This window comes from Lissotriton vulgaris, chromosome 1_1, assembly GCF_964263255.1.
Source record: "Lissotriton vulgaris chromosome 1_1, aLisVul1.2, whole genome shotgun sequence".
NCBI classification, from domain to species: Eukaryota; Metazoa; Chordata; class Amphibia; order Caudata; family Salamandridae; genus Lissotriton; species Lissotriton vulgaris.
In genome coordinates, this window is record NC_141685.1 from 957,522,335 (window position 1) to 957,545,011 (window position 22,677).

The 22,677-nt window shown below is 43.4% G+C and overlaps 1 protein-coding gene across 2 annotated transcripts; it reads right to left on the reverse strand.

The window, feature by feature from the left end:
* Positions 1–2,131: 2,131 nt before the first annotated feature.
* Positions 2,132–20,511, reverse strand: LOC147748277 (ORM1-like protein 2). 2 transcript variants are annotated; one of them, XM_086959711.1, is made up of 4 exons: positions 20,405–20,511; positions 5,542–5,716; positions 4,771–4,922; positions 2,132–4,441 (listed from the first exon to the last, which is right to left on the reverse strand). In XM_086959711.1, exons 2-4 carry the CDS (start codon positions 5,713–5,715, stop codon positions 4,306–4,308), a joined length of 462 nt encoding a protein of 153 aa, XP_086815837.1. In that variant the 5' UTR covers position 5,716; positions 20,405–20,511; the 3' UTR covers positions 2,132–4,305. The 2 variants fall into 2 exon arrangements, with proteins under 2 accessions (XP_086815837.1, XP_086815826.1); XM_086959700.1 differs by lacking the exon at positions 20,405–20,511 and adding an exon at positions 20,300–20,400.
* Positions 20,512–22,677: the final 2,166 nt, after the last annotated feature.

The window sequence follows — 22,677 nt, forward strand, 5'->3', positions numbered from 1 at the left end:
AACAATGGTATGCCTGAATACATTTTGCCTACATCCAGGTCTGAGCGACTTGGAGCAGGTTTGTTTCAGGCGAAGACATAGTAGAAGTCCAGGCCAAGTACAAGGAGAGTAAAGGATGCAGACAGCCGCAGTCTTTGCAGTTGGATGCTGGGTCAGAGTCGACCTAATAAAGGCTGTAACAGCTTAAAGGAGGCGTTTGAAATGTTCGTGGAGCGGTCTCGAAATCAGAGCGGCCTATTGCAGTGGGCTGCTGTATATCAGGGACAGTATTTTTGTCAGGGGAAACCCAATAAACCCTTGTAGGCTTGGGCAGTATATGGTTCAGAACATAGGGTGCTACAAGGGACTTATTTCAAAAATGTTTTCTCTTTGTAAATGAGTGGTAACACAATATCACACTCTTCAGTATCCAGAGGATATCAAGTTTGTTGAACATAACATGAATTCATGGAAGGTTAAAAACAGAGCAACAGAGGGGAAGTTTGTTTTGAATCAAGTCTTTACTTATAAAAAGTAACAGGGGATGTATGTACACAAATTAATTGACGCAAGGAAGGTCATGAACAAAGAAAGACAGTATTTTTTCTATGGTTCATAACATTAAGTATCAACTCCGGCCAATTCAAACAAACAACCCAATTTGTACAGTAAAAAGTGGTTGTAGGTTGGCGTCTAAGGACAGCATTAAAGGAGATGATAACAAGATGTCGACGTTTCGGTCTTTGTTGTATTGTCCAGACGAACCCTTGGCGATATTTTCCGTGACGCTCGACCTTTTCTGAATAAGACAGAATATTTCTTCGACTGGACTATTCAGCCAGCCTTCCCCGATACCGAAAACGTTGTCCCACACCTGTCATTCTGTGTGAGACATTTATTCGGACCGTTTGCAGCATCTGTCACGGTTCCTCTCGAAATATTATAAGGGAGTTGTTTACAGCATTGAAACAATACATCGTCCTGATGATGGTCTTATCGATGAATACAACAAAGACCGAAACGTCGACATCTTGTTATCATCTCATTTAATGCTGTCCTTAGACGCCAACCTACAACCACTTTTTACTGTACAAATTGGGTTGTTTGTTTGAATTGGCCGGAGTTGATACTTAATGTTATGAACCATAGAAAAAATACTGTCTTTCTTTGTTCATGACCTTCCTTGCGTCAATTAATTTGTGTACATACATCCCCTGTTACTTTTTCTAAGTAAAGACTTGATTCAAAACAAACTTCCCCTCTGTTGCTCTGTTTTTAACCTTCCATGAATTCATGTTATGTTCAACAAACTTGATATCCTCTGGATACTGAAGAGTGTGATATTGTGTTACCACTCATTTACAAAGAGAAAACATTTTTGAAATAAGTCCCTTGTAGCACCCTATGTTCTGAACCGTATATCAGGGACGGCAAGCCAGTAACCTGTGAGCTGCGTCCGCGGTCTCTAGTGACAAGGAATGGGGTCGAGGCCAAACTGTGAACAGCCCTTTTTTACAGCATGTCTTTCCTGGCGGGATCGGGGATATGAAGGGATAAGGGTGCAAAACATACAGCATAACATCTTTTCAAAGAAGGTTAAGAACACTAATCTGTAAATGGCCTATCGGGAAACGGATTTCTTACCCGAACCGCGGTGAACATGAATTTTTTTTAATTTACAATCCTGTTTAGTGTCACAAAGGTGGATACTAGGAATGCTATAAATTCCAAGGTGTTTGAAATGAACTACTGCGAAACTTTAAAGAATGTCTTGGTCTCTGACAGCAAGGGAGATTTAAAAGACTCCTGCACGTATTGGCATACATCTGGTATTCAAAGCCAGACTACATGAGACCAGTCAAAGTTTGGCTGGGTGGACAGTGCTCAGAGGCTTGTGGCAGAATCTACTGTTGCCACAAAACAGGTAGTTACCAGATGCCGTTTTATTGGGATTGGGTGGGCACATGAAGACCTGACCGAACTGCGAAGGAGGAGTCTGTGTAGTCAAACAGTGGGAATGATCAATTTGATGCCCAAGTCATTACAGAAGAGGGTGATGAACCCCAGGACAGACTAAGTAATAACAATGTAATTACATCTCCAATAAGGGGGCACATAGAAGGAACATGAGACTTTTGCCACAGCAAATGGGTAATGTTACAATTCATAACAGTATTTTATTATAGAAGACCAGCTCAACATTGTTTTCAAAATCAGATATACATAAAAATATAGAGGTTACTGGAGAAAATAAGTATAGGCACATTTTTTTCTGTTAAGTTACAGTGAATTTTTCCACACGCTAAAATGTATAAACAAGGTTTGTTCAAACCTCGATTTTCCCCAAAGTACATATGATATGTAAAAACATGGGTGGTTTTCAAGAGACATTACAAAGCAGTTCAGAAAAATGTGTGCAGTTAATGTAATAGGTAAGTCCCTGAGCATACATATTGCACTGCAATGTGTTTATTCATACAACTTTAAGCAGGCAGGTGTCTACTCTAGCCAGCAAACATCTTAAACAGCAAATCAGTCTTCTGAAACCACTGGGACAAGCAGACTCGTTTCTTATAGGGAGTAGAGATGTGTGCTGTCACCTAGCAGCTTCTGCACAGAGAGCCCGTCTTGTTTGCATAGAAAAGCCCACCAGCTGCGACTCCTCCGCTAAGGCAGAGGAGCATCACCCACTGCTCTCAGAGCAGTGGAAAAAGGAAAAATAAAATTATAACGTTATTATCACTTTATTTTTAGTACGGGCTCTGGGGCCAGGTTAGGGCAGGTCTGGGGGTCACAGGGAGGAGGAGTGGTTGGTGTACCTTAAGTGCGCGTGACAGTTTGGCCGGTCGTCTTGGTTAAGCCAGTCATGCGCACTTAGCATTTCTTTTCCTGGCTGTGTTGTACATTCAGGTGGAGAACAGTTCCAAGGTTCCAAGGCACTGTCTGAGCAGCTAAACAGGCCGCTCAGACCAATCCCAATGCTGCTGTAATGCTGGTGACAGCAGCGTCGTGATTGGCTTAGGGGAGCCTGTGTGCTGCCGGGAGCCAGCAAGAGAAGAGGATGGAAGGGAATCTGCGGCCATAATCAGGTGAGTGGCATTTTTTTATTTTTGTTATCCTGCTCCCCCACTCCCATTCCATAGCAGCCGCCACTGCGCCCAACACACGGGAAACCAGCACACATTCACAGATGAAAAGAAAAGGGTTAATTTTCATAGAGCAGTCTCATACAAAGGGAACACTTATTCTTGTTCTCACAGCACAGTTTCATACACAGAACCAATGGTTCTCTCTTGCAGAGCAGCCTTGTGCACAGGCAACCAAGAGTCTCGTTCTTACATTACAGCTTCAAACACAGAACTAAGGGTTCGTTCCCACAAAGCATCATCCTACACGGGGAACCAAAAGGAAAGCAGTTATTTTGTTACCTTGGAGCTGCCTCACTTAGGGAATCAAAGATCTCGTCTTCGCAGGTTTATATAAGGGCACATGAGTCTTGTTCTCACAGACCAGTTTCACGCAAAGGTGAGAAAGATTTACTTTCTCAAAGAAAAGCCTCACAAAAAGGCAGGAGCATCTTGCAATCAACAAACATTGTCACAAGAGAATATAGGGTTTAATTTTCAGCGCTACTGCAATGGAATGGAGCACCACTCATTAGCCATATCACAACATTAGTGTTTTTACTTGCAACATCATGTTGAAATAGGCGTTCAAAGAGTGTGGATAGGGCAGGGGCTACTTTAGAGCATGCAGTGAGGTCCGGTAGTACTTCACTTCTTCGTCAATGTTCATATGGGGACAGCTTAGATCACCAGTCCGATAGAACAAAAATTATGCAATGATATTTTGAAGAACCCTAAGATGGACACCTCTCGTTACATGGCTGTGGCCTTGTCTATCTGGGTGTGCACACAGTATATGTGCCCTAGCCATGTCTGTACGAAGTGCAGATTACAGTGATGCTGTCAGTTACACGTTATATGGCACAGAGCTGAATCTACAATTTTAAAGGCACTTGTTGAGAAGGTGAGGATTCATCAGGGCCCCAGGAATAAAACTACTTAGTTGTGTAATCTACATACATGAGAATGAAATGGAGCTCCAACTAACACTCTTCCCCCCCCCCTCTCTTCCTACTGACAATGTCCTTCATCCTCCTTTATTTAATGTCATACCCTCATGGTGTCAAATGAGAAATCTGACAGTCCCATCAGCAGATAACTGGTGAAAACTGACAATGTATTTGTGTGAATTTCCATTGCCTGTACAGAAGCTGCAGGCTCACTGAAAATGAAGCCTTGTGGTGTAGTAGGAATATCCCAATCAGTATTTGTTGATGCCAAAAACACGCACCCCATGGAACTGGGGGAGTTTGGGTAGGACGACACTGAGTAGCGAGACTGTGTTCACCAGGAAGTGTACTGCATCATATTTGGTGTAGAAGCTGGTGAGGATGTACCTGTGAAACAGAAAAAGGAAGATGGGAAAGAAAAAATTAAGAATACTGCATATTGTTAGCTATCCAAGGATTTTACACAAATTCTAGTCATGCTTAGAACATAAAAGCTTCAGTGTCCAAAACGGAGTGGGACCTGGAGGTGGCATCAACTTTCGGAAGTCGGGACAAATCTGATGTATTTTTCAGGATGGGGAGCGTCAAACAAAGACCAATTTAGGTCACTGCATTAGACAATGAATTGTGTGATCTGTAAGCTACACATGTCCAATCTATGCTATGTGAAAAACAGATTAGACTAAAAGAATGTGGGACATTGGATCAGAACTCACAAGATGATGGGAGAGATGGTCAGGAACTTGCGAGAAGAGGTGAACTGGACACCATAGTCTATTTGTTCCCAATGCGTCAGAAGACGAGCCTTTCCCTGGTCTGGCGTTTCAAACGGCGTGCCTTTCACTGTGTGCAAGAACAAGTACATCACCTAGGGAGAAAGCAGAGGAGGAAAATGAAAGATTGTTGATAAGTGTAACTAAGCCACACAAACTTCTGAGACATACAGCCCTTCTGAAGAAAACCAAAGACTCTGATCTTCTGCATTGCAAAGATCATCTTTTCAACATCTGTAGGAGGTGCTCTCTGTATCAGCCAAGAATAAGCAGGCGCATCAACTCACTCCTTCCTTGGAAGTGAATAGCAAGGGGTGCAGATTTGAAAGAACCAGTTGGAGCAGAATGTAATAAAGGAATTCTCTATACACCAGAGAGGAAATCTGAAAATCTGTCTCATGCTATAATTCTTTTTTGTGCCCACTTACTCAATGTAACCAAATGCTGACCTGCTTCTCAGGGGTAAGTCACAGCAATAAAAGTAAAAATGTTTTGTGGCAGTTTGTCTGAGAGTGATGCGCTGATGCATGTTTATCCAGCAGCTGTCCGCTATGTTAAAGGATCCTTGGCAGTGTGAGATTGCACAGTGGGTATGATGCTGTGTGAGAATTGAAAGGGGAGTGTGCATCATGCACAACTTTAGAAATGTAGCCTTCAGATGTGGAAAATAGATGCCCTTCTTAATGCGTGTTACATGCCTCTTTAATTACTAACCATGTTATGGATTACATTGGTGAGGGTCCAAACCAATGGGACGCTGAAAAAGGGAATGCTCAGCAGGATGACATGCAACAGGACCACTAGGATGATGTACGCCACCCATATCCCGCGGCTGTTCAGCACCCGTGTGTTGGGGTTCACCTCGCTGTGCGCGACCCCCACATTCATCCTGAAACAGAAACCAAGAAATAGACATGGTTAAAATAGGAAGTTGATTTTTACCGTATAAAATCAAGTAAGGAATTATACATTTTAGTTATAGAAAAACGGGTTCGCTGAACGCTCTTGACTTTGGATATTTACTCAAGGCATTCCAGGCAAAAAAGCATGCCCTGTGATATTCATAATTTTAACGTATTTCCTAGTGTTAAAACAGCAAGCATTTATATCCCATTTGCACTACAAACACATGCTGCTTTCTCTTCTGGTGTATGTCGATAGGCCCACACCCTAGAGCCAATACTGCCAATGTTGGATAAGGTATGAATTTTTTGGCATTGCAAGAGGAGGGGGAAGCTGAATAAATGCCAGTACAATACAATGGAGGGTAGACCGAAGAGCCAAACATTCGAAGGCTCAGAGTGGTCAGCTTTATTTAATGCTCTGCTTCATTCTGAAGGCAGTGAGCTTCTCCAGCTCAGAAAAGCTCTGGCGGGGCACTGGAGCCCAGAGAGATCAAATTCTTTGCCGAGCATGATGAGCGTGGAAGATGCAAAATATCTAAGCTATCCACAGACCAGATTGAAGCTCAAGCAGTTTCTCCTCTGGTATATTCTCACAAGTTGCTTTTCGTCCCTCCACTTAAACGTACTCTATTGAGAGTTTCTCCTATGTGGCTTTGAAATTTGTCAACCATTTAATTTTAAGGCAGGCTGGTACCAAGCAATTTTTAAATCTGTGATGGTCCTTAAGGATAGGCACATTTTTAAAGTATTCTTGTAGACTGTGTTGGATATATGCATTAATATATATGGGAAGAGCTTGGTTTGGCATGTATTTTTATTTACAAAAAACGTGGTTTTGGCTAAAGGCATTTTGAAACTACACAAATCTTAAAAATTGTCCATGTATCAAAGAGAAATTATGCAGGCGCTCCTAAGCAACGTTACTATGCGATTCTGTTCCTTAGCTCAGGTGCTCCAGTACAGACATGAGAGAATAGTCTATCACTTTGTTTTTAACAGAGCAGTGGTAGGTAAAGTTTTAACTTGTTCCAGCACTTTTAACTCATGCGGTTTTCTTGCATATGTACCAATGTGGAGACCAAATCCATGAATGTCCTTTTTATTTCTATTCCACAAATATGGTTATACAAGCAAAATCGTTGAAACTCAATTGGTCTCCTTTTCAAAAGCAAGAGACTGGTTAATATCTCTGCTTAAATGTTGAAGGCAGCGCCTAAAGATTAGTTTAACCCCTTCGATGCTCATGAGGGAACGGTTCCGTCATGAGCATCGGTTGAGCAGTGCTCATGACGGAACCGTTCCGTCATGACCTCGCCCGTTTCCATTAGGGGTCAGCACCCGGCGGTAAATCGTACCGCACCGATGTGGTTAAGAAAACAGAACTGAGACTGGCTTAATTTAGAAGCTGCATTGGGAATAAATGTGTGCTTGTTGTGGGATCTCATTGCCGACTGCAGTGGGACAAGAGTGAGATCCCGCCCCATCTTCATTAGTGAGGATGATGGGACAGTTTTACTAGCGAATTATATGCGGACAATCCTGGTGTCGAATTCTGTGTTGAAGATCTACCCACTGACTCTGAGATGATGCAAATTAGCTATGGTACACCCTCTATGAGTGAGATTGAGTCTTCAATTAGGGCAATGAGGGCTTCTGGTGCAATGGACCCGAAGTCTTAAAATCGGTCATAAAAAGGAAAATAAAACTGTCGGCTCAGGCTTTGATTCCTGTCTTCGATTACTGTTATAACCACAGAAGTATTATTGTTCCTCTATTTAAGTAGGGTGATCGTAATGTACCCATTATTGACAACCTGCAATACTAGACGCAGTGGGCAAAGTTTTTACTAGATGTCTGTTAGGAGCATCTTAATTCCTGGGTTGAGGAGAACACAATTATTCCACTAGAACAATCAGATTTCAGGAAAAAAGCACAGCACTTTAAATAACATCACAGCTTTGCAACACATTATGGTCTTGAGGAAGTGCCCTGTCTATGCTACCTTTATAGATTTTTCCACAACGTTTGATAAGGTCGATCATCCAACCCTGTGGGGAAAAAAACTAGATAGATAATCTTGGGATGCGTAGTATTCTATTGCACTTGAATATTGCTCTCCACTCTTCAACCTGGTGCCAAATACTGTTAGGTGAGGATCTGGGGCTGTCTACAGTTATCCCTAAAAAATATGTTCCGAAGCAAGGGTGTCTGTTTGCCCTTCTGCTACTCTTCCTCTATAGATCACATTTCTCCAGTTTTTTATCTTAAAGCTTAGGTTTCCCTTCCAGTATCAGGGGGTGTCTAGTGATCTGCCTACTTTATGCGGACAACATTGTGACACTGGACTTAACCCCTAAAGGTTTAGACCGTTAACTAGGTGCCCTACAACAGCACCCCGGAGCACATTTTTGGAAAATTAACTCCACAAAAAGCAAGGTGTTGTGCTTTCAGGGAAACGGAATGCGCTCCTACTCAAATTGGAAATAGTTCATTCCCGCAACTTTTTAGGTAAAATAATGTCCAGTACACTAAATGACTCAGAAACACATATGCAATAGTTTGTGTAAAGCCCATGCAGAGGCTAGGGGGCTCTGTTCTTTCTATCAAGCGGTGAGACAAGGACACTCTTCCCATCTTCTGTCAGTGTAATGGGCCAAAATTCCGCCTAGTCTTTTCTACGCCATCGCACTAATTGATGAGACAAAGTGGAGTTTTTTTTTAGATAAATCTTAAGGGGAAATACTAAGGAGATTGCTATTTCTCAATATGTGAGCCCTCAACTGCTGCATTAAGATTAGAACATGGTCGGGGGCGTGGCTTGGACGCCGGAGAAAATGGCGGCGTAGTTCTGTCCTCCTCCGAGCGGCTGGAACGAATATGCTGTGGGAAGCTGCAATCCGCCTCCAATCCTGACTAAAACCGAAGGAAGCTGCACTCCGTGGCGGAGCCCGAGCACGGACACAACCACGTGGTCCCCCGGTCTCCCGGAGAGTCGGCCACGCTGCACACTACGAGCTGTTAAGGCTCTCCCTGGGCAGTGCAGGACCATGAACCCACATGGCATCAAACGCAGTGAGTAAGAAACGAGGCTGACAGTGTGGCGGCTGAATGCGCGCTAGTGTAGAATACCGCACTGACGACTCGTAATGGCGGCCACCCGGAGAGCCTGTCTCCGTGACTCGATCACCCTGCACCAAGACTGCGATACTGCAGATGACTGCATATGCCTCTGAGAAAACCGATGTGGTATAAAAAGATCAGACCAAACGTTCAGATACAGCTTTTCTGAAATAACGCTGCAAGCAGGATCTTTAACACTACATGAATGTTTGAAATGGCTGTTTAAAATGGCGGTCCCTTGCTAAGCTAACATCGTGTTTGTGCAACCCTGCGCCGGAATACCATGATGTGTGCTGTGGCCTCTGGTGTGCTATGAGGAACTGTAAGTAGGTTACTAGAACAAATCAACCACGCTCTTTGGAAATAATGCTGCAAGCACATATAAAAACAACCATTGCAACCATCCACAGAGCCTAGATTGAATTTCTGTCGCAGCTGTTATCAAGACACTGAATAGTTCTGCGGAAACTCTAAGAAGCTGGTGGCATGTATGTGGACTGAGTCTGTGACACTGTGTTGAACCTCTGCAGCAACTATTGCCAGTGATATTTACAAGAGTACAAATGACATTTAATGATTTAAATGATATTTACAAGGAGCAACACGAACATTTTGCAACCGACGGCTCCTGCTGATGAATGTGCACCTATGATCTCTCTTCAGTAAAAATCGTCTTTCACTATTCACGACTCAACGCAATTCACGACGCAACGCAACGCAGTTCAGTATCAGCGCCGTGAGTTGGTGGGAATCAGAACAAAACAGCATCAGGTCAAATCGCTAGGCACAACTACAACTAAAAGATGGGGGACAAAGAAAACGGTGTAACTTCTAAACGCCTGAAATCTAACCCACCGACGCCAGTCAAAGGAAATAAAGAAATGACGGATGCCATGGCAACAATTTTGAGCAGGTTAGGGACTTGGCCAAATCCACCAAGGAAGAGGTTGTAGCTATCCGCCAGGATATCAAAGACATCAACTCAAGAATTACGGAGTCCGAGACCAGGATAAGCAAACTGGAAGACTTTGAGAATAAAACGTGTGGAGCTATCAAGAAACTCTCCTTATGCTCAGACCACCTTGTGAAAAAAGTTGCGGAATTGGAAGATAGAAACAGAAGGGGGAACCTAAGAATTTTTGGCATGCCGGAAAAAGCAGAGGAATCACATGACTCATGCATACCCTTCCTCGAGGAGTGGTTCACGCAGGCCACAAATCTAACCTTCACTCAGCCACTGGAGTTTGATAGAACACATAGGGTACCAGGACGAATTTCTAAGGATCAGAAGGGCCCAAGAGCGATCGTGTGTAAACCGCTAAGATATCAGCACACAGAGCAGATACTTACCTTCGCCCGCAAGCATAACCATGTGCTATGGAAAGGTCACAAAATCTTCATCTCACAGGACTTCAGTAAGGAGACTATGGAAATCAGGAAGGCCTTCCTCGCAATGAGGCCCCAATTAAAATCACTTGGTCAAATGTATGGCTTTATTGGTCCGACGAAATTTAGAGTAACCATACAAGGTGTGACACATGTGTACTGTGACCCGAGAAAGCTGCGACAACTCCTGTTCGACCACGGCGATGGCACCATGGAGGTCTCCCCTTCAGCTCAACAAGGAGCCTCTTCACCTGGCTTAGGATGAGTTTAGGCTTGGACCTTTGGTACTGTTATTCTCATGTTCCTGAATCCACATAGAAGTGACTGTCTGATCTGAAACTGATATGAGGGTCTCTTGTTTGGTATTGCTAAAGGGTTGACAACCACGACTGTATTTGAACGAAATCCAATAAGGGCACGCCCACATGGGGCCTGGTCTGGCCTGTTTTGTCTGTCACGTTAATGGTCTATGTTCCCTTTGGGCCCTCTGCCAGCGTATCCTTTGGAACCCGGATCTGTATCAGAACGATCTCTTGAATCCTTGATTTGAAATTGATTCACAATGATTATATCTGTGCTACCACGATACGGCTCGTGTCCCTCTTGGACCTCAAAGAAGTACTGTGCTGTGGTGTGTTTTATAGCACTCCCCTTGGTGTCAGGTGCACCCACAATAATTCTTCTACAGTTGCTGTTGTGCCTGGTTTATGATACTGAAGTCAAAGCATTGACCTTCCTGTACTCAAGGCTTATTTCTTCACTAGATTGGGATTGCAGCCCCAAAAGATTAATAGTTATGAGCAAGCTGCTTGGAGGCCGCCTCGTGGTCATCATTCCCGAGTCGCCATGTTCTGTTGTTTCTACTATTGGGGAGGGAGGGGTGGGCTGTGGTTGAGGGAGGAGGTGGAGGGAGGTTGGTGGGAGTGAAGGGGAGGATTGTTTTTGCATTTTGTATATTGTTTTGTCCATCTTGCATCCTAGCTTGCGTACATTGCACCACATTGTGTTCCGGAGCTTAAACTCTGTCCGCCGATTCCCTACATATGGTACTAGCCCTGTATTCAATGCGAGATATGACTCTGCTGGTTTTGACAAAGGTATGAGACCCTCTTCTCGATCCAACCTTTGCGCATATGCATGGGTCATGAGACGGTATCACTTATTGTATAATTGATGGCTCCTGTTATGGACACTCCAATAGGGACAACAACTATAGCTAATCTTCGAATATTATCATTAAACGTGAAAGGTCTCAACCAGCCAGTTAAACGTCAAAAGGTACTTGATTATCTACGTAGGCAGCGTGGAGATATAGCCTTGCGGCAGGAGACAAAACTAGAGGCGAACCTATTTCACACATTGCGTAACAAATATTACACCGAAGTGATAGGCTCTGAAGCAATATAAAAAAAGAATGGGGTGGTGATGCTAGTGGCCAAGAATGTGGACGTAGTCTCTACTACAACAGACACGAAAGGGAGATGGATTTCGGCGAAACTACTCAAAGATGACACTGAGTTCTTTATCACAACTGTTTATGCCCCAAATACACATGATCCGTCCTTCTGGGTAGGCCTCACGAAGCAGATCATCTCCATTCCTGACACAGCAGTCCATATTCTGGCAGGCGATTTCAATCTCCCATATGACCCAATATTAGATAGAGACTCTAAATGCGTCTTTCGCCCAGGCAAAGTCCATAAGGCATTTATGAAATTATGCAATAGATTCCATATGGTGGACATGTGGCGCTTAATGTATCCTGATGGTAGAGACTACTCCTTCTACTCCCCGCCACATGACTCGTTTTCTAGAATTGATTATATACTCATATCTAAAAACGCAGTGGCAAGAGTTGAGGACGCGGACATTGCCCCTAGATTAGTCTCTGATCATTCATGCGTCTCCCTTACACTATCTAATCTTAAACCATTCACCCGTCAATCTATGTGGCGATTCAATGATACTATTCTTAATGACACGAAACACAAAGAAACCCTTGATACCGCCATTAGAGACTTTTTATTGTCCAATAAGAGAGGGGACACTTCAGACACCATCCGTTGGGAGGCATTGAAATCCACTATAAGGGGACTTATTATAAAAATATCCTCTGCAATTAATAAAAACCGCACTGCGGCCTTGTTGAAGTTAGAAGAGGACATTTCAAAACTTCAGCACAAATACCTGATGAGTAGAAACCCTGCAGTCCTAAATGAACTGTCCAATCAAAAATACACCTATAATAAACTTATCAGTGAGAAGGCAGGAATTTGGCTGGACAGGAAGAAGCGTTTTAAAATCTGCGACTCGAACAAAGCAGGGAAGGGGCTAGCGGCTTATCTTAAATTTAAAATTCAGAAGAACACCATTACTTCCTTAATCGATGGAAATGGTACTCCTAATTCTGATCCCACGAAGATTGCGAACATTTTCAAAGACTTTTATGAGAAACTCTATGCTAGGAACGTACACGTTGACAGTGAAAAAATGAAGAAGTATCTCTCAAACTGCACACTCCCAACACCTACGACCGCAGAAAGGGAATCTTTGAATGAACCGATCTCTGAATCGGAGGTTGTTAGCGCGTTCAAATCCCTTAAAAAAGGGAAAGCCCCTGGCCCCGATGGCTATACAGCACCATTTTATAAGACTTTTGCCCATATTCTTGCGACTCCTCTATTGGAAGTTTTTCAAGAAATTAGCACCACAGGAGAGGTCAAGGGAACTATGGCTGAAGCCGTAATTGCTGTAATACCCAAGGAAGGCAAAGATCATAAACTCCCCAAAAATTACAGGCCTATCTCACTGATAAATTTAGATTGTAAGCTCCTGGCATCGATTTTAGCAAAACGCATCCAGAAGGTCCTGCCGACCCGAATACATCCCTCGCAAGCGGGTTTCCTGAAGAACAGGCTTTCGAGCGATAACACGAGAATTCTGGCTCACGTTATTGAAAAATCGAAATTCTTATCCACGCCCACCGTGGCAATCACACTAGACGCTGAAAAAGCGTTCGACAAAGTAGACTGGACTTATTTAAATGCCGTATTACACAAGTTTGACCTGGGTCCCCTATTCACTAAGTTAGTCATGTCCCTCTATGCCTGTCCCTCTGCTAGAGTACGGGCTGGTGGCGCCTTTTTCTCCCCCTTTAGTCTAGAACAAGGCACTAGGCAGGGTTGCCCATTGTCCCCGTCCTTATTCCTCCTGGCAATTGAACCCTTTTTGTACTATATTAGGGAAAACCCTGAAATTGCAGGAGTTCAGTTCGCAGGCTGTACAATCAAACTCACGGCCTATGCTGATGACGTATTGGTCATGAGTGAAAAAGCTGATAAGGCTATACCGGCGTTACTCTCCACAATCGAAGACTTCTCAAGTGTATCTGGGTACTCCCTGAACAAGGATAAAACTGAGGTGAAGTCATTAAATAATCTGTGTGATAAAAACATCCTGGGCGAATCCGGGCTAACCTGGCAGCCGAAGAGTTTTAAATACTTAGGTTTGGAATTTGAAAGGGATTTGGTAACCACCCTAAAAATTAATGAGGAGATACTCTACAAAAAATACAAAAACTCTTAGATGGCTGGTCCCCAAAGTTCCTCTCATGGTGGGGTAGGGCGGAAACATTAAAAATGATGATCAGTCCCTTGGTAAACTATATGGCATGTATGCTCCCCATGACCTTCTCGGAGGATTTTCTACATAAAGTTGAGAAGTCGTTAACGGACTTCCTGTGGAAAGGGAAGAAACCGAGAATTGCCATGAAGAAACTGCAATTGCCAAAGCTTAAAGGGGGCTTAGGTCTACCAAATTTCAGAAACTACCAAACCGCCTTTCTCTGCAGACAAGGAGCTTCCTGGTTTACCGAAGACCCTACTTATACGCCCTTATGGATTGACATTGAGAAATCCATTATCGGCAAGGCCCCGCTCTCTGCTGTGCTCACAATGGATCTCTCACACCTTACGAATTCTAAATACATCATACTTAATACCAAGAGAGCTCTCTTGCGGATAGATCGCGCTCACAAAACTGGTCTACAAATCCATAATTCATCATCTGCTTCTTTCTGGCGTAACCCGTCAATCAAAATTGGCGGATCGCCCATAATATGGGACCACTGGTCTGATAAAGGTGTTAATGTGATTGCAGATCTACAAGAAAATAACATGCCACTGCCATTCTCGACTCTGCAGGCTAGACACTCCCTACTACCGATTGACTTTTACTCGTTCCTGAAGCTAAAGTCAGCCCTATCCAGCAAAACGTTCAAGCTAGCGACGCCTTGGCTAAAATCTATGCTCCCTCACTTTCAATCCTCTGGACATTTTGTCTCAAAAATATATAAACTTCTTGCACCAACACCCAACAAATCGATGAGGCGTAACGAAGCCAAATGGGAATCAGAACCAAATAACACTGGCATAAGCATAGACTGGGTCAGGATACATGCATCAGCACTCACACATAAGGTCTCGCCGATACTATCACAGACCAAGTATATGATTCTTAATAGGGCTTTCTGGACCCCACAACGATTATTTAAGGTTGGCCTACGAGACACACCGACTTGCTGGAACTGCTCCTCGGGTATTGGTGACCTTCCACACATGTTCTTTAATTGCCCCATGCTTCACACATATTGGACTAAAATCTTTGACTACATTGGGCACACGTTTGACATACACCCTGCAAGGGAATTCATCTACATTATCCTGGGGGCTTTAGACCCACTACTAAAGGGGGATCATGACCGCCAGCTCCTGGATCTCTTGCTAACACTAGCATGCAAGGTAGTCCTATGCAATTGGAAATCAGCATCTGAGGTCTCTTTTAATGCCTGGAGGGAATGGCTATCCTGCATTAGGGGCACAGACAATCCCGCTCTTCACTCATCACCATGGCAGGTTACCAACAAAAACTATGGTCTTCCTTAGACCAGGCCTCCTTTACCTTCGATCCACCATGAAGCACCACCAATGAGGTCAATACTTAGTAAATGCGGGGGTGCCGCTGCATGAATTGTACTGGTTATATCCTGTCCACATGGGCTTACCAGACTTAGACACATTGTGCAGGGACGACAAAGTATACCTGGTATTATCTGACTAGATCTGGATGGAGAGCTCTACGGAACCGTGTACAACCGTAAGATTGCAATGATGGCATATTTTATTGTTTACCTTGTTTATTTATGTATTTGTTTATCCATTTATTTGTTCATTCATCTCATCTCATTTACAGGTCCGGACTGATGTTACCTTCTTTATTTTCCGTTACTGTATGTATGTATGTATTGTTTTATATACACTGATTCATGCTTGATTACGGCGTCACTCCAATACGAATGTAATTCTACTGATGCCTTATGGCCGTTATCATTTTTGTTCAATAAAAAAGATTTGAACTCAAAAAAAAAAAAAAGATTAGAACATGGTCTAAAAAGTTTTTGGGTGCAGGGGTTGGCGGAGGTGGTTCGTTGGGGTCCTCGCATTATGAACAATGAGTGTAACTCCTTAGGACACCTTATGTTTAAAGAAATGTTTGAACTGAAAAGAGACAAAACAATATTTTTTAGGAATTTGCAGTATATTTTCGAGCAATTTAATCTTGATAGACGCTTGGCCTCTTCTAGGTCGCTGTCTCAGCTTAAAAGCTTTTCTTAAGCAAGTTTCTCGCAAGTTAAGTTTCCGTTTTGATTTCGATTCTTAAAAGAATAATGTAAATTTTGATTCCGTAATGAATTTCTATGCTTTGAACAAATCACATCATTCTGTGCCATGGAATATGGCCCATGGGATAAGACGCCTCTGGGCACTAATGTATTGTTCCATTAAAAGTTGTAAGATCTAAATGGGGTGGCACCTCAAGCCCATGTCACTTTTTCAAAAACGGAAACCAGGATTTGAAACATCTTCTATTTATATGCCCAGCTTTGCTTTTAATATCGTCGTAAGTGGTTAAGACCCCTCTTTCTAAGAATTTCTGCTCGCACCACTATAGAGGCTATGTATTTACTAGTTAACCTGCCAAATAAAATGTTTTGTACTTATGTTTTTAACTTTTTAAAATGTTTTTTGCCTTTATATTGAATGTAATAATTACTGTTCTAAGGCGCATTTCAGATTTTATTGCCAGTCATTTTACCTGTGCATTTTATAACTCTGTGCTTTATGTGGACATCCTGGGAGTTCCAATGCATGAAATAAAGTTTTATGTGATTTGGTTATACAAGCAAACAAAGATATTCAATCATTTAATAAAGAATTACACATAACATGCTTATCTGCAAAGTTGTCCCAAAAGGTGAAAAATGTAATTCTTCAACAGTTAAAGTAGATTATTTCATTATTGCATTCTGATCTAACTCTCCCATCCAGGTCTCATTGCAAGGCATATTAGTCTTGCCACAATCTTTTTATGTTAAAGGTAGCAAGATCTATTTCAGACAAAATACTTTTGCAGTTCATCTTTATTGATCGTGTCATGCCCATCATAATTGCTTGTAAAATGGATTACTATTTGATTCCATTTTTTTTGTAATCACTTCAAACAGGTCTACAATTTAACTGAATTGGAGAACACATACAGTTGAAGGTCATCTACACAGAGAAGAGAATATATTCCAATGATGTGTTAAGTATACAATCATTTCAAAGCGTAAACCCTTTCTTTAAAATTAAAGTAAAGCAAAATGTTTGAAGGTCTGATTTTTCCCCTGTAGTCTCACGTCTGGATACATTTAAATTTTCGAGCTCCTTTAGATTTAAACCCATAATCCCATTCACATCTAAGTGGACATAGTAACATGATTTTGATTTTTGTGGAAAAACATATTGCTGGGAACTCCTTTCTATAACTAATCTTTTTAAATATAACTCTACAAATAAATTCACTGTTTGGCACTATAATGTAACGTAATTGTTTTGATGTTTCCTTTCCGCCTTAATTTTAAATGTGTTTAATTTCGATGGAACACAGATGTTCCATTTGCAATATTGGCATAATGCTGGACGCTGATATTGTCAGGTGCCGCTGGATATGTAGATTCTCATGGAGCTCACCAGTCTATAATAGAGAAACTTCTCCAAAGAATTACAGGGCCGTTTTAAATCACCAGGACTGGACTGGAGCATTTGGAAAATAAACCCCAAATGTAAAGAGGTTTAGTTTGTATTTATTTTTAGGCAAAGCCACCCCTGAGGTGACCTCCAACCCAACAACAAACCTGAATTGCAATAATGTACACTATATGCAGTCTTGCTCAGAGTTTGACTGATCTATGCAGCACTACTCCAACTACCTTCCATGCATTTATATATCTGTTCCCTCTGTCTTAAACACAAGCCTGTAATGAATGCTGCACTCCCGGTTTGATCCAAGCACACTGACTCAGTACAGTCTGATCAGGACCATGCACTGGATGGTGTTGCGGTACAAAAAGGGGTGGTGATGGACGGAGCATCTGAACCAATCAAACACTCACACCCAGTCAACAGATCTGGGTTTAATCCATCACCGTTCTTTAGCCCACTCTGCCACCCCAGTTAAGACATGGCCATATGCAATTCAGTCTGACCCTGTGCCTCATGGGAACAGTCCAGCCCGAACTGCCAAGCCATGCCTTCCCTGGACTGGAAACAAGCTTCCTAGGACCGGTTTCTGGCATTGCAGCCGTCTTCAGCCAGGCTTGCTTAAATCCAGTGGCAAAGTGAGCAAGGGACTCACGTCTGAGCATACCCTGCCAACTTATGGCGAACAAAGTGGTACAAAAATGGGTGGTGATGGACGGAGCATCTGAACCAATCAAACACTCACACCCAGCCAACAGATCTGGGTTTAATCGATCACCGTTCTTTAGCCCACTCTGCCACCCCAGTTCAGACATGGCCATATGCAAATCAGTCTGACCCTGTGCCTCATGGGAACAGTCCAGCCAGAACTGCCAAGCCATGCCTTACCTGGACCGGAAACAAGCTTCCTAGGACCGGTTTCTGGCATTGCAGCCATCCCACCCCTTTTTGTACCGCTGGATGGTGTGGCGGCATTTCCCTGGAGGACCTAGTCTTACTTTGCTAGTGCATGAAGCAAAGGTGTACCCATTTGCATGGTGCTATGCCCTGCTTGAGCAACCCTGCCCATTCTCCAAACAAACATTTTAAATGTCAGCAGTGTGTTAGTAGATTAATGCGTTACTTACTTGAGTCTCTGAGAGTCACAGTGATCTGATACAACACTATGAGAAGAACTGCTGGTATGGCACTACGGAGGTTGCTAACCTATCTCCTCTTCAGAGAGTGAGCCGTGCTGGACTGCCTCCGGTTTTGCCACCTGCTCTCACTGTGAGTTGGGTTCTGACTACCTGGGCAGGGCACAGCAACAGCACAGGTGGAGGTCAGGAGGAGATGAGCAGATGGTCCATTATAGAACACTGGCTTCTTCCTGTTTCACAAGGGGGCCATGAAGGGCAAGCAGCAAAAACAACAATGAATTCCTGGGTGCCCAGTTGCCGGCCAGTAAATAGAACATCTTGCCACAGCATGCATCGACCAGACATGGCTCCTCCCCAACACAGTGTGTCCACGAGGGTCCTGATGCGACCCGGGGACCAACAAGTGAGTGCCAGAGGGCCAAATCCCAAGCCGCAAAAGTAAAGCAGTCACTGACTAGGGGTGGCGCCAGTTCAAGTTGCCAGAAAACAGCAACACTTGAGTGCCAACCCTCAGATAAGCATAGAGTTCTGAAGGCCATCCACATGATAGTCTGTCTCAGAAAGTTCAGGCAAGCCATGCCGACGGGGTCCCAGCTGCTGCTATGGCAGTCAGTTTAGCCCAGTCCCAATCGCGGTAAGACCCAGAGAGAGGACCATACTTGAGTACCAGTCACTGCATTGAAGTCAGAGTTCTTGCTGGCAGCGGCTTTTGAGTCAGGATGCTGCGTTGCTATGCAGTGTTACAACAGCCACTGTCACTACCTGCTTTCTTCACCCAGGCTTGGTGCGCGCAGATGATCAGGCGCCAAAAAAACATGATATAATTTAAATGTAGTGATGAGGACCACCATATTGAAATGCGGTGGTCTAACGCCTAATGCGTGGGACTTGGCTGGACTGCCTCTAGCCCCCCTCCTCCGCCACAAATCCCACTGGATCAACTACACACCTGCCAAAGTCTTAATCATCTATCCTAAAAACAGTGCTACAAACTCGTAACCACACCCCACCCCCCTTGTTCCTGGGGCAGTCCCACCTCAACTACGAACCAAATATCTAAAAGATCGTCACTTCTGGCTGGAAGCACAATTTCCTGCATAACTTTTAATTCGTGCCCCAATGATCCTGACCTGTACCCCACAGACCCTTCCCTGTGCCTAACAGTACACTGGCAAACCACCGGTAGGTTGGGACACCGTAGCCATTTTCAGGGCTGGCTGGACTGGGGTGCGATCCGCCACTCTGGTCCTGAAAACAAACCTGAGGTAGCGCCGTGGCAGGCACACGAGTATGATTTGCTCGAGAATAGAAGTTCAGCTTCTCAGTGCTGTCACCGAATAATAAAGAAATACACACACTTTTTTTTATAGAACGGCATATGTAGCTTAGAGCTATTTATCTACCACAGTTGTAAGTTTGTGCTGTGAAAATAAATTGCTTGGCGCAGTGTTTTCAAAAGTGTATCCGTGCACTAAAGGGCTGCTAGTAGAAATATTTCGCTTGGCCCCCTCAGCCTGCAAAAGCCTCACCAGGCTGCCCTCGCCCTCTAACTCTTCCCTCGTGTTATACAGAACCCTATGACCATTAGGCCCTACAATTCTCATACTTTCCTAACTCTGTCTAAATACCTCTTTCTACCGTCCCCTGAAATCAGTCTACCACTACACCCTGCTCACTTAATACACTCGACAACAAAAACGTGTCCCTTCATCCAGCTCTCTAAAGACCACTCCAGCTCCTCAGTTACAACTCACTTCCTACCCTCTGTACCATCTCCCCTCCCTTCCACTGCTCGCGACGATACCGGCAGACCCCCGTTCTTTTTTCAACATATACAACATACTCATACACAGCATACTCGACCCTCAAAAACATCTCTCGTGCCCCTCGCCCTGAGAGTTTCCTGAGAGACACGCCCCTCACACCAGATTTCCACAGCAACCCTTACCTGCCGCCGTCCCGGAAACGCCGCTTTTCCGGCTCTTACTTGGAGGCCCGCCCCTCCGCCCGACATTTCACTCTTCATTGGTCAGACTGTGTAAAGCCTTTTCCCTCTCACAGGCTGGAAACATTATGTGCCGAGAATCGCGCGCGCGGATTGGTTACAGTATATTATCGATTTAGTGAGTTGGGGGCGTGGTCTCGCTTAAAAGTAAGATTGTATTGCAATTGCATTTATATAGCGCTTACTGTCCCCCGCGAGGCTTTGAGACACTTGAAATGTTTAACAAGTGTTAGAAACAATATCCGACGCTCAAGCAACTTAGTAGAATGCTGGAAGACACAGAAGAAAGACTAAGCTTGTGAATCCAGACCCATGCTGCCATATCAATACACACCTAGTATGTTAACATAGACATAAAAGGCTAAAAGTCAACATAATCGTAGAAGAAAGACTAGAAAACCAAGTAAAAAATACTGTCAAAATTGTATAGTTTCTTGGCATTATAGAGTTGGAATTGATTTTTGGAATTTCTTTCATACAAAATTGAGGTAGAATGTTAGTAAATACATGATCCAAAGATTACATTGTTAATAGGAAAAGAGAACATAGATCATACATGCCAATAGACCTAAGGCAGGTACTCCGAATTTTTAAACCCTAAAATGGCTTTATTTTAGCTATCTCCCACCTAAAATTGACTTTGGTTTAATGTTAGTCAATGGAGAAAATAAATACCCCTAATGTTCCCCACTATCTCCTTCTTTCCAGTTTAGAAATGTTGACATGTACGGCAGATCTGTCACTAACTATAATATCCGTACACATGTAGAAAATGAAACTCCCTAGCTGTCCAGACATAGCTGGCAACTTATGATACGTGTACAACTATTTTTGGTGTGGCGATGTGACATTTCAGTTCCATATGCGTTACACTTCATCATAGCTCCCAAGTTTCCCACGTCCATCTGTTATGACTAACTTCTCAAATCCAGTTTTTGTTTGAATTCTGAGACTTGTAGTCCTGGTTTTATAATAGAGTAGACAACACTGCCCAGCATTCAGAGAAAAATACAGGGACTGGAGAAGCTAGTCACGAAGAGGCATGGGAAATCTTGCACGTTTTCTTCATTGTAAGTAGAACAAAGCAGGTCTGTCCATGTAATGTGATAAATATTAGGAAAAGCCCCTTTTGTGTTTTTCGATGGTCTAGGAACTGCTATGTCCAGCCCATCTAAAAACCTTTGAGATAAATAATCTTTAATGAGGACAGGGCTTTATCAAGCATTGTAAAAAAAATGTAAATTGATACTTGTATAGCGCACTACTCACCCGCAAGGGTCTCAAGGAGCTTGTACGAATACCGCTGTGGAACCCGTCCTGGCTTTCCCTGTGAGGCATCCACTCCTGGGCACCCCCAGGGTGAAGGCCAGGCATCCTTAGCGTTGTGGGGGCCGTTGTGGAGATTAAGCAAGCTATTGCCCAGAGTTGCAGAGTGGGACTCTATGATTAGAATAGGCACCGAGGCGAGAATTATCAGGTCTGTGGAATTTTGAGCCCCAGACCAGCCGAGGTAGGGAATTGAACCCTGGTACCGGGCTAGACCTCTGCATCAGGGTCTGCCGCTCTAACCATTGAGCCACACTTCTCCAGTGAATGTTTGGATTGTAGAGAAGCAGTCTAGTGGTTGTGATAGAGCGCGCAGTTCACCCGGGTCACCAATTTCTTACACGCACTGGGCCCCGGCGTGCATTACGTTTCAATCAATGATTCTCGTGAACCGGGTGAGATCCTGGCACGCTCCTATGAGTAATTAAATGGTTCAGAATTACCTCTGCTTACCATGCACCTGACTTACCACAGGCACAAACTTTCGATGGACCTAGAGCTAAAAGGGAAAATAGTAGACAGGACCTTAAAACATTTCTTTACGTCCATATATTTTATCCACTTTCTGTAAAATGACCACAGACACCTGATGAAGTTTTGACACTTTATATGAAAATTCAAAAGGAAGATGCCAAGACAATAAGCGATATGCAGAACACTATGTCAAAACATTAATATCAACATCAAAAGGTAACTTTGCACAAAGAAAATTACGACCATTAAGATATATGGGAAAAACTAGAGGTAGGATTTGGAACAGAACTAATCACTGCAACGTTAAACTAAGGCACGAGGTATAAGGTTGGGACCTAAACATGTACTTAATCCTTAAACTATTCTTTCTAAGTTCACTGCAATCAACTAAAGGAAAGGGAAAAACGGGAACATAC